At 47.7% G+C, this 13477-nt stretch overlaps 1 protein-coding gene across 5 annotated transcripts in view; it reads right to left on the minus strand.

Annotated features, from left to right (window-relative positions):
• Positions 1–763: 763 nt before the first annotated feature.
• LOC137421428 (NEDD4-like E3 ubiquitin-protein ligase WWP1) overlaps positions 764–13477 on the minus strand; it is a 118611-nt gene continuing 105897 nt past the window's right edge. For all 5 annotated transcript variants that reach the window (XM_078771415.1, XM_068107477.2, XM_078771414.1 and 2 more), the window contains 2 exons: positions 13393–13465; positions 764–2808 (listed from right to left, as the gene is read on the minus strand). In XM_078771415.1, coding sequence (XP_078627541.1) covers positions 2709–2808; positions 13393–13465 — 173 coding nt within the window. In that variant the 3' untranslated portion in view covers positions 764–2708. The remainder of the gene's footprint in view (positions 2809–13392; positions 13466–13477) is intronic.

The raw sequence follows: 13477 nt of genomic DNA on the forward strand, positions 1-13477 counted from the left end.
AGGTGTGTAAAGTTGGTAGAGACCTATCATAACAGACTCGCACTGTAATATTGCTGCCAAAGGTGCTTCCCCCAGGTATTAACTCAGGGGGGTGGACACTTTTCCAACCAAGATATTCTAGTTTTGTATTTTTTATTAACTTTCTGGAATTTGTAGAATTTGTTTTTCACGCGGAAGTTGTGGGTTACGATGTGTAAATAAAGGTGGAAAAAGTCCGATGTAATGCAATTTAATTCCAGGCTGTAAGGTAACAAAAGGTGAAAATTTTGAAAAGGAGGTGTAGACTTTCTATAGACACGGTATATTTGAAGACAAAGTCTGTTAGATGTCTGGTGTGATATTCTGAATCCATAGCCTGCTGTTGCAAGATTGGCTGTTTATGCCTGGATGGAGTTTCCATCGACATGGTTGTCCGAGACCGGATTGTCATCCCTCTTTGTGATGACATGTACACTTCGAGCAAGACTGAAAATTCGGTGTGTTCTATCGAAAACGACCTCACATCTGGAGCGTGTAACACCCATTAGTAAATTCACCTCCTCGCCAGTTAGAACCACCGCTTGGGTTCATCTTGATCACGATCCTGACCTGCCAAGGTGCCCGGGTGCACCGCCCGATCGGCCACTGGCGCTCCAAATTGAACTAGGTACAGCAGCGAATAGGCCCTTGATCCAGCTCAGAGTGTCTCGACCGATTGGCCGATGTAATCTCCGTAATAATATATGACGCTTTGCATTACAAATGGTACAAATGACAAATTCGATTTGATGCATAAACATTTATTATTAATAACACCGATAAAATAGATTTTTCTTTCAAGATTCACATTTGATATAGATTATGTCGACCAAACTAAGACCTGGTTAAAGAGAATTTTCTCCTGAGACTGGTACATGACATTTTTGTTAAGTTCCTATTGGTAGAAAATAGAGCTTTATGTTACACAAGTCTCAGGATAAAATGAGCACAAGGGGGTGAATTGTGCAGTCCCTCCAGCTGTTACTCGTTTACAGCACAAATGGCATTGAGAAGAGTACCAAAATAAAGTATTTTCCATACCTCCACCGATACTACTGCAAAAACAATGCTTCGACGCCTCAAAATAGATCTTACTGTACACGACACATGACAATCCTTTTTAAACTGCCTCTTCTTTCCTCATGCCTTACAGCACCAAATTTATTAGAAAAGCATGGGTGTGCTGAATGACGTGTCCTTCTGCAACAGTGCCAATTATTCCCAACAGTTCTAGCACCCATCTTCGTGGAACCGGCTGACTCGGCTCGACGTTTGACCGTGGCAAGAATATGTAATTTGTTCAGGGTGCCGGCGATAACTCGCCTGCTCTTTGCGAAATGCGCCTTGGGACCTTTAACGTCCACCAACGACCGGTGCCGGCAAGTGGGTCCTCCAGCTTAACGTCCGGCGCACGTTAATGCCTCGCCCTGCGAGTGAAGCACCAGGACGACAGCAATTGTAGCCAGGCCGAGATTAAAACTCGGGCTCAGCAGCTCTAAGGTGAGTGCACATACCTTTACGCTATACTGCGAGCCTCCAGTGTGACATATGCTGAACTGTAGCACAAGATAATGTACAGCAATGAAAACAAAAGTTACAATCTAACCTCAATAGGCTATTTCATTTTAGGGCATGAAACATGTATGAAACATGTGATACCTGTTGGAGATTATCCAATGTCAAAGAAAAATAAAAAATTCAAAACTGCTTGGAACTGTCGATATCCAGTTGATTTATTTTGTCGAACTACTGGATGCTGTCTGAAGGGGCATTTTGGCGGCACAACGTAATTGGCAGTGCAGGGACACTGCAATGCGTTCAAATCGGATGCTAACCGTCTCTTAAAAACCACAAGTCCACAGGGCCTTTCTTTACCTTGAACTCGATCTCAACCAAATCCTCAAATGGCTCTTCACAAGCATCAACGGATGAATCAGAATTCTCTTTGCCAAATTCAAATCGCACACAATTCTCTGAAATGGGTCTCCATTTGGTCTGATCAGGACGATAAACATGATATTACTTTTTTTTTTTATAACATATGTACAAAAAGACAAATCACATTGTTTACATCTTAATCTAAAAACTGTACATCATGCACGATGCATGTTGAAATCCAAGGCATTGAAGAATGCCAGGAATGCAAAGATAAGCGGTTGAACGGATCGAGATGATACGCACAAAAAAGGTTGCCGGCTGCAACCCAGTGAACCTGCCGAGAACCGGCAAACATGTCCGCTGCTTTAAAAGCATGGATACTTCAACGAAGGTAGCAGGAATTGAATCGACGATTAGCGAGACTAAAACCTTATGTTATCATTTTGTTTTAAGAATCAGACACAGGCCAAATGCATTTTGCCAAAACAAAAAGAGAAGCATCGTCTCAGAAGGATCAACGCAAACCTAAGAATATCGGCCCAAGCTGTATTTCGTTGTCGAAGAGAAATCGAATGTTCACACACCTGTTTGTAAAAACATTTTTAAAAATCATGAAGGTGTAGGTACAAAGCTAAGTGAAACCAGCAAAAAAGAAGGTTTAGTGCATGCACTTAAGAACATGACAGATCCCTGAATAATTGTAAGAAAAATAAATTTGGCTGAGACATGAGGAACAGCTAGAATCTGACTAAAGTTGGAGGCAGGTATAAACTTAAGGAAGTTGGGAGTGAATAAGTGAAACCAATTCCATATCACTCTTGCCCAAAGCCTTCAGTCTCCTCAATGGCATAAAGCAGCTTCTCTTTAAGCTGCTCAAAGCTCTTGTAAGGAGGAAGATCAAGACGGTTAAAGCTAGGGGTGAAGAGGAAGAGAGGCACATGTGTGTCGCTTAACATGCTCCAAAATCAATGAATTACGAAGCGATAAAAAGGGGTGGGTTAATGAATGAGAGTAATGTGGACTGGAATGTAGTCTCAGGAGTTGAACAATGTTATGACAACATGTGCATGGAGATGGTAAAACATCAGCACAAACAGTGAATATCATGACAATCACATCATGTGACCAAAACAAGTTTTACCATTTTCTGGCAGCTTTATTATTCACCACTTTTACAGTTTACCCAATAAATATATATATATATGATGATGGTAAATATATACAGTCATCCCTCGCTATATCGCGGTTCACTTTTCGCGACTTCGGTACATCGCGGGTTTTTCTCGCTAGTATATGTAAAATTATATCGCGGATTTTTCGCTATATCGCGGGATTTTGCGGTATAAATGTATTTTTATATACTATTATTTTAAATATTTTTGTGGTAAAATAAGCATTTTCTAGCCTAAAAAATAAAAAAACGTAAAAAAATAAGAAAAATACAGTAATTAAAACACATTACAAGAAATAAAATACTGTACATAGTGTACAGTAGAAGAGTAGACAAAGAGACAAAGTCGTGCGTATGGAAAACGCAGATGCGGCAGCTTCCACTTGCGCTAGTTACCCACGTAATGGGTAACTAATGCTCTTTCTGGCTGTGCAGTACATTCATCATCGTCATCACCTTCATCGTCATCAGTACTGCACAGCTAATTCATCATCATCTTCATCACGCAAGTTGTAGTATTGAAGAGCCGGGGCTCTTGCTTGATACGGACGAAATGACGGGCAAGACACAAACTCGTCCGAGAAGATATTTATTCTCAAAACCAACTCGGGAACACTGAAAAGCCCGTTTATCGGGCTGCATTATAAAGCACAACCAGAAATCGAAAGCCACGCCTCTCAAGCGTGGCGTGCTTCGGTGGTCACGTGATCAACGGGTGTAGCTGATTATACCCGCACGCGCGACACGCTTTGGTGGTCACGTGACCAGCCACTCTGGCGCCGGGGATCCCCGCCGGTGACGTCACCGGCTGGAGCAAGGAGATTCTGATGCTGGTCTTGCTTGGGGGACCCATGGGTAGCTACAGTATCTTCAATGGTGAGTACCCATTAGAATTTTATATGTTGTTAAAATTACGTATGTTTAAGAGTGTAAAAAGTGTTTAAGAGTATAGGAAGTGTTTATAAGAGTATGGGAAAGGTTAATAAGAGTGTGGGGATGGTCATAAAGCTTTAAAATATATATAAATAATAAAATAAAAATATGGTCGTTACTTCGCGGATTTTCGTCTATCGCGGGGGGTTCTGGAACGTAACCCCCGCGATAAACGAGGGATCACTGTATATATATATATATATATATATATATATATATAGTAGCGGCTACCGCTGGGTTTTCACAATCGCCTTGCACCTATCAAGGACGCGGAGCGATCACCATGCCGGGCTCGTCCAGGACGCCCGGGCAGGCTCGCCTTCAACTTGCCAGGCCGCAGCCAGGACGCTGGGCCACGCCCCCTCTCGCCTTTCCTGGGCAAACGCTCCGGGATAATATGTATATATATTGCTGCCCGATAAACGGGCTTTTCAGAGTGCCTGAGTGTTTGGTTTGATTAAAGCAACTCGGATGAATTCCAGCTTTTTGTCGCGTCCATTCTTCCGATCGACGTGGGAGCCCCAGCTCCTTCATTGGTGACCTACCGACATGGACACGGCAGTCGCCCTTAAACTGCCTACCTTCTGGGAGGCTCACGCGGCGGTTTGGTTCGCACAGGCGGATTCCCTGTTCGCCCTGCGAGGCATCACGGCCGACGACACCCGCTTCCACCATGTGGTAGCAGCGCTCGGTTCGGCCACCGCGGCCCGCGCCCTGAGCCTCCTCGAGAGCCCGCCAGCCGCTGACAAATACGGCGCGATTAAGAAGCTTCTCCTCGACGCTTTCGCCCTCCCATCGGCGGAACACGCACGGAGCCTGCTCGACCTGCCCGAGCTCGGCGACACGCGCCCTTCCGAGCGAATGGACTACATGCTTTCACTGCTCGGCGAGCACTCTCCGGCATTCCTGTTCCGGGAGCTGTTCCTCCGTCAGCTGCCTAACCCGGTACGCCTCGCCCTGGCAAGCACGACGATCACAGATCCCCGGGCCCTTGCCAGAGAAGCCGACAAGATCTCCGCCGCAGGACAGCGCATCGCAGCGGCGACATGGGACCCACCGCCGTCCGACGCAACACCCATGGCGCCCGAGCACCCGGCACGGTCGACGACCGAACTGCCGACGCAATAGGCGGCCGCTACACCGAGCCGACCACCTCCAGCACGACGACCGGGGCCTCCACCTGACCAAGCGTGGTGTTACTATCATGCCAGGTTCGGACAGAAGGCCCGGACATGCCGACCCCCGTGCACCTTCGGCAGGCCGGGAAACGGCCGGGCCGGCGTTCATTACCAGCCATGAGCGCCGGCCACACGGGCAACTTACTGTTCATCATGGATAAAGCGTCCGGACGGCGCTTCCTGTGCGACACCGGTGCCCAACTGAGCGTCATACCCGCCTCTGACCAGGACAGGCAATCCGCGGTTTGCGGCCCCTCCTTGGTTGCGGCCAACGGATCGACCATCCGCACCTTCGGCCCGCGCAACGTCACCCTCTGCTTCGGCGGCCAACGCTTTGCTTGGACGTTTGTAACCGCAAACGTGCCCATGGCTCTGCTAGGCGCCGACTTCCTCTGCGCACACGGACTGCTGGTGGACGTCCAACGGCGTCGTTTAATCAACGCCGAAACCTTCAGCTCCCTGGTATGCACATTGAGCAGCTCCGCGCCGACCGAGCTGGCATGCGCCGTCCCGGCGGCGAACGAGTTTGCTCGCCTGCTCACGGAGTTCCCGGCCCTCACGCGGCCGACGTTTTCGGCCGTCGCAGTACGGCATGGGATCGAGCACCACATACCAACCACGGGCCCGCCGGTCTACGCCAGGGCCCGCCGCCTCGACCCAGCCAAGCTCGCCGTGGCGAAGGCCGAATTCGACGCGTTGGAGCACCTCGGCATCGTGCGGCGCTCCGATAGCGCGTGGGCCTCGCCATTGCACATCGTGCCAAAGCCGGGGGGTGGATGGCGCCCGTGTGGCGACTACCGCCGTCTCAATGACGCTACCACCCCCGACAGGTACCCGATCCCGCATATCCAAGACTTCTCCGCCCGTCTGGCGGGACGGGTCATTTTTTCGAAAATTGATCTCATACGGGGATATCACCAGGTACCTGTCAGGGCGGCCGACGTCCCTAAAACGGCAGTCATCACGCCGTTCGGCTTATTCGAATTCTTGCGGATGCCTTTTGGTCTCAAGAACGCGGCTCAGGCGTTCCAGCGCTTGATGGACGGCGTGCTGCGTGACCTGCCGTTCCTTTTCGTTTACCTGGACGACATCCTCGTCGCCAGCACGTCCCGGGCCGAGCACCTCCTCCACCTCCGAACACTGTTCGGGCGCCTCAGCGAGCACGGCCTCATCGTCAACCCGGCCAAATGCCACTTCGGCACGACGGCCGTTGATTTTTTGGGCCACCACATCACCAAGAACGGGGCCGTGCCGCTGCCAACCAAGGTCGAGGCCATCACCACGTTCCCGCGTCCCCGCACCATAAAGGCCCTGCAGGAATTCCTGGGAATGGTGAATTTTTATCACCGCTTCGTGCCCCGCGCTGCTCAACTCATGCGGCCCCTCTACGAAGCCCTCCGGGGCAAGCCGGCCAAGCACGACATCGCCTGGTCCGCAGCAATGGATGCGGCCTTCCAAAGCTCAAAGCGGGCCCTCGCCGACGCAACACTGCTCACTCACCCGGTGCTCAACGCTCCCATCGCCCTCACCACGGATGCCTCCGACTACGCGGTGGGCGCCGTACATGAGCAATGGGTGAACGGGGTTTGGCAGCCACTTGCTTTTTTCAGCCGGCAGCTCCGGCCGAACGAGCTCAAATACAGCACGTTTGACCGGGAGCTCCTCGGTCTACACCTGGCCGTCCGCCATTTCCGCCACCTCCTGGAGGGCCGACCTTTCACGGCGTTCGTCGACCACAAGCCGTTGGTTTACGCCATGGCCAAGGTCACGGAGCCGTGGTCGGCCCGCCAACAGCGCCACCTCTCCGCCGTGTCGGAGTTTACCACGGACATCCGGCACGTCGCCGGCAAAAACAACGCCGTGGCCGACTGTCTTTCCCGGGCCAGCGCGAATGCGGTCCACCTGGGCGTGGACTTTGCGCTTATGGCGGCGGACCAAACCACCGACACCACGGTGCAAGCCCTCCGGGCGGCGGACACGGGCCTCCGCCTGGCCGACATCCCCTTCGCGGACATTGTCCTGCTCTGCGACGTCTCCCAAGGCCAGCCTCGCCCCATCGTGCCCGTCACCTGGCAACGCCGCATCTTCGCCTCCCTCCACGGCCTTTCCCACCCGGGCCGGAAAGCTTCCCAGAAGCTGGTGTCGGCGCGATTCGTCTGGCACGGCCTTCGTCGGGACATCCGCGATTGGACCAGCACCTGCACGGCCTGCCAACGGGCCAAGGTCCACCGACACACCCATGCCCCGCTGGCACCTTTCACCGTGCCCGAACGACGTTTCGACAACGTCAACGTGGATCTGGTGGGCCCCCTCCCCCCGTCACGGGGGTTCACACACCTGCTCACCATGGTGGACAGGACCACCAGGTGGCCGGAGGCCGTTCCCCTTGTCTCCACCACCACCGCCGACGTGGCGCAGGCTTTCATCGCCACCTGGCTCGCCCGCTTCGGCGCACCGGCGGACATCTCGTCAGACCGCGGACCACAGTTCACCTCCGAGCTGTGGGGCGTGGTCGCCCGCAACCTGGGGGTCAAGCTCCACCATACTACGGCCTACCACCCCCAAGCAAACGGGTTGTGCGAGCGATTCCACCGCTCCATGAAGGCCGCGTTCATGGCCGGCCTTCAAGACGGCGGTTGGGCCGACCGGCTGCCGTGGGTCCTTTTGGGCCTCCGCACGGCCCCCAAGGAGGACCTCCAGGCATCCACCGCCGAGCTTGTCTATGGCCAGGCGCTACGCGTCCCGGGCGAATTCGTGCCCGACGCTACCAGTCCCTGGTCCGCAGCTCACCAGCGCTCGGACCTCCAGGAGACCGCCCGACGGTTTGCCCCCGTGCCAACATCCCACCACGGTGACCCCCAGTCCTACGTCCCCCCAGCACTTCGCACAGCGGAGTATGTTTTTGTGCGTCACGACGCACATCGGGGGCCACTCCGGCCGCCGTACGACGGGCCCTTCCGGGTGCTGCGACGGGACGACAAGTCGTTCGTCATCGACATCGGCGGCAGGTCGGACCGGATTGCGGTGGACCGCCTCAAGCCGGCGCACGTGGACGTCGACCACCCACCATGGGTGGCCCTTCTGCCGCGGCGAGGCCGCCCCCCGTCCACGGTGCCCCCCACTCGACCGCCCACCACCACACCGGACCCCCTCCCACGACCCGCCAGGGGTCGCTTCGGCCGGGTCATCAGGACCCCCCTCAAATTGACCCTGCCGGTGCAAGTCGATTCTGGGGGGATGTGTGTAGCGGCTACCGCTGGGTTTTCACAATCGCCTTGCACCTATCAAGGACGCGGAGCGATCACCATGCCGGGCTCGTCCAGGACGCCCGGGCAGGCCCGCGCTCAACTTGCCAGGCCTCGGTCGGGACGCCCGGGCATGCCCGGGCAGGCTCGCCCTCAACTTGCCAGGCCGGAGCCAGGACGCTGGGCCACGCCCCCTCTCGCCTTTCCTGGGCAAACGCTCCGGGATAACATGTATATATATTGCTGCCCGATAAACGGGCTTTTCAGAGTGCCTGAGTGTTTGGTTTGATTAAAGCAACTCGGATGAATTCCAGCTTTTTGTCGCGTCCATTCTTCCGATCGACGTGGGAGCCCCAGCTCCTTCAATATATATATATATATATATATATATATATATATATATATATATATATATATACATATACATATATATGCTAAACTGTAAAAGTGGTGAATAATAAAGCTGCCAGAAAAAAAATATATATATATATATATATATATATATATATATATATATATATATATATATATATATATATATATATATATATATATATATATATATATATATATATATATATATATATATATCTATATATATATCTATCTATATATATATCTATATATATATCTATCTATCTATCTATCTATCTATCTATCTATATATATATATATATATATATATATATATATATATATATATATATATATATATTCATTCTATCTATATATTCTATCTATATATTCTATCTGTCTATTCTATCTATCTATTCTATCTCTCTCTCTCAAACACACACACACACACACACACACACACACACACACACACACACACACACACACACACACACACACACACACACACACACACACACACACACACACACACACACACACGATTGATATACAGACTTGGCATTTAATATGGAATTTTTTTTTTCTTGACTTGGGTGTACTTTCTTAACTCAGTATATAAATCTGGTGAGTTTCTTTTACACTTTGGTGATTTATTTGTTGAAAGAACCATGTCACTGATTGTCTGTCGCAGCAAGAAGTCAACAACAGGATTATATCACAGGTGGCGTGGCAAAATGTACGGACAGGTGCATTTGATGATTGGCTTCACAGTCGGGTATACAAGAGTTGTTGCGTTCTATATTAGTGGAAAACAACTGCTGCACGTCTCCAAAGGTTATTGCTGCTTCCTCTGGAGATGGTCCGTCAACTCGACAATGCTGTTTGTCATGGAGTGGTGGCTTTACGAAATTACGGCATGAAACAGCGTGCTATTGCTCGGCAGTATGGCATCACTCAAGGTCAGGTGTCAAAGATCCTGAAACGAAATGCTCAGAGGGGTGTCCCTCCCCCAATACCGAGGCCAGGACGTCCCCGCAGAACCACAAGGAGGGATGATCGCCAGCTGCACCGGTTAGTCCGCAATGGCCATACCAAGTCAGCTAATTGGCTTAGGGCTGAGTGGCAGCAACTGACAAATGTGCCTGTATCCAGAAGGCTAGTCAACCAACGACTGGTTCAAGCAGGCTATCGTGCCAGGCGTCCCCTGAGAAAGCCACGCCTGACCAGACAACACCGCCAGCGCCGATTGCAGTGGGCCAGAGAGCACCGTCGATGGCAGCCAGGACACTGGAATCATGTGATCTTCAGTGACGAGTCTAGATTTCTGGTCTATCGTCAAGATGGCTGCGTCCGAGTGTGCAGACAAGTGCATGAAGCCTACAACAAAGATTGTATAGTGCCAAGAGTCCAAGCTGGAGGTGGTGGGGTGACCGTTTGGGCTGCTTTTCATGCAGGGGGCAAAACTGACCTGGTTGTTCTGAATGCAAACCTGAACCAGTTCAAGAACAGGGCCATTCTGGAAGAAACATTGCTTCCATTTGCTCATGCAGCCTTTCGAGGAAACTTTGTCTTCCAGATGACAATGCACGGCCTCATCGCGCTCGCATGATCCAACACTTTCTTGCTGACCGTGGTGTAGAGCATATGGAGTGGCCTGCCATGTCCCCGGATATGAATCCGATAGAGAACTTGTGGGCAGAATTAACGTGTCAAATCGACCACTTGGACCAGCAGCCGACCTCTGTGCGTGAATTGCAGCAGGCTATTGTCACTGCATGGCAAGCGATTCCTGTCCAAACCTTGTCAAATCTCGTGAACAGCATGCCTCAACGTTTACATGCTCTCCTGAATGCTCGTGGGCGTTACACGAAGTACTGAACTGTAATTTTACTGTCCGTAATCCCAGTCGTTATTTAACTTTTGTTTTTGTTAAAAAAAAATTTGGCTAATGTGCAAAATAAAGAGATACTTCTGGAAAACGTACAGAAGTTTAACACAGTACTGTCCATGAATTGAGTTCGATATCAGTTTACATCACTTTCAAGGATCAATTTATTTGTTTCGAAATGTCAAATGTGGTTTTTGTTTCTTTTAAAGGTCACATTAACAAAATCTAGAATAATTTCAACATAATTCCAATGAACTTTTGGTTCAAAGACATCTTGAAAAGTAAGTTCACCCCCACAAAAAAATATTCCATATTAAATGCCAAGTCTGTATATCTATATGTATATATATCTATATGTATATCTATATATATATATATCTATATACATATATATATACATATATATATATATATATATATATATATATATATATATATATATATATATATATATATATATATATATATATATATATATATACACACACACACACACATATATATACACAAAGAATTAAGTTAAGCACCCCTACACAACGAATTAAGGTAAGCACCCCCTAATATATATTCTTTGTGTATATGTATACATTGGCATATATTCTAAGGTATGTGAGATCAAATAATGATTGGTATGACATTAGCAATTATCCATTGATGAAATTGAGTGATCAAAGTGAAAAAAAGTGATTGGTTGAGTCAGTGATCCGATCACGTGGGTCCTACACACGTTATTGACGCAAAGATCGCTAGAGGTCTTCTCAGAACAATGACTGTACGTTAGAAAACATAAACGTCATCCACACTGTCCGTGATGGACCTATAGCTCCATACTTAAATTGAGGTGAAAATATGCCTAAAATTCCCAAAAAATTTCACCTTAAATTATTCAGAATAAAATATTGAAAACGGCATGATTGTTATGTTTTTATGTGACCATAATATCACTTCTCCAGAAAATATAGCAATATCATGGGTATATTACACTGTTTTGACGACAACAAACTTGTAATGTGCGAGGTTGTAAAAAAACGGGGGGGGTGCTTAACTTAATTCTTTGTGTATATATATATATATATATATATATATATATATATATATATATATATATACACACACACACACACACACACACACACACATATATATATATATATATATATATATATATATATATATATATATATATATATATATATATATATATATATATATATATACATTGGTTACAAACACGTACGCTAACATTGTTTTTATGAGATAGGAGAAGAAGACCACTCCTTTTGCATCTGCAGATCCATAGGGTTATCAAAGCAGTTTCCTCGGCTAGTGGGCTCAATCCTGGATGGGTTGCCACTCCAACGCAGGATACTTGAATGGCTCATTCTTCCCAATAAGCTCGTACTAATTTTACCGACATCGGAAAGCTGATAGGCTGAGTCAATCCACCTGGTGTTAATCAACGGCATGACAGGGGCTTGACCTCAAGACCCGAAGATCTTAAGTCAGCCATCTTAACGTTAAGCCAACACCAGGCTTCATTATGAGATAGCCAACTAATAATTAACCCCTCAGTCATTTTCGTAACAATACGTTTGTCAACTTCTCCAAACACAAATGTGAAAGATTTTCTTTCTAGACTTGATCGAGCCTCTTTGGATAGCACAAAATCCTCCATCCAATTTGGCAGTCAATGAACACCATTGTGTATCATACTCTAATCCAGCTGCTCCTATATATGCGAGTGTCATTCAATTCCATCACAATAACAGAGACGTGGTTGGGTTTCTCAAAATTCGTGATCCAAATGCTCAATTAGAATAATATCAATTTGTTTGTGGACTTTAGCCACACTGAATGGTTGATAACACAACTTTGGGTAAGCGAAGGGATCCGATGTGTTTTTGGTATATATATAAAAAAATAACCACCTTTAGAGGCCATTTTTCCCCGCAAAGCGGATATATATATATATGTGACAGTAAACACTGGTAGTATTTGAACACAATGTTATTTATTCAGAACACCATAAAACTACAACAGCACTCGATAGAGCGCATACCTCCGCCAGGCTGAACAGTTTACGTTTTGAATCCCACTGATTGGCCGGATCTGGATCCGGACCTGAACCAAACTCTAATCGGCTTGTTCTTGTCACCTAACCAACTCGTTCACAAAGTTTCGTCCAAATACATCCATAACTTTTTGAGATATTGTGATCTATATCGGTTTTAGCCCAATCACTCAATGTTGAAGAATCACTTATAAAAAATATCTGAGTATTCGGTCGGATCTCCACCAAAATCGAATCAATTTGTCCATATCACACATGCACGCTGTCCACCAAGTTTCGTCCGAATCCGTCCACACTTTTTGAGATATTGTGATAGATATCGCTTTTGGCTCGATCTCTCAATGGTGAACAATCACTTTGAAAATTCTACTAAGCGGATCGGAATCTTCATCAAAATCAAACATTTCGTCCTTGTCACAAACCCGACCACGACACCAAATTTAGTCCAAATCCGTCGACAACTTTTTGAAATATCCTATTCACAGACAAACAGATTTGGGTGAAAACAACTTCTTCTCACCTTCAGTGGTGAAGGTAGTAACATTTTTTTTGGCGCAGATACAGTCACTTACCAGAGCAATTAAAGTATTATAGCAGGATCCAGAGTAAAATCTCAAAAACAATGAAACGTATCCTCCTGTTACACAACTTACCACGTGTGGCTACGTGGCAGCCAAGTCTCTTTCCCCACTTTCTCAATACAAAATTTTTGAGGGCCATTACTTCCTGCAAGCAACA

This window comes from Myxine glutinosa, chromosome 2, assembly GCF_964187855.1.
Source record: "Myxine glutinosa chromosome 2, kmMyxGlut1.1, whole genome shotgun sequence".
Classification (NCBI taxonomy): domain Eukaryota; kingdom Metazoa; phylum Chordata; class Myxini; order Myxiniformes; family Myxinidae; genus Myxine; species Myxine glutinosa.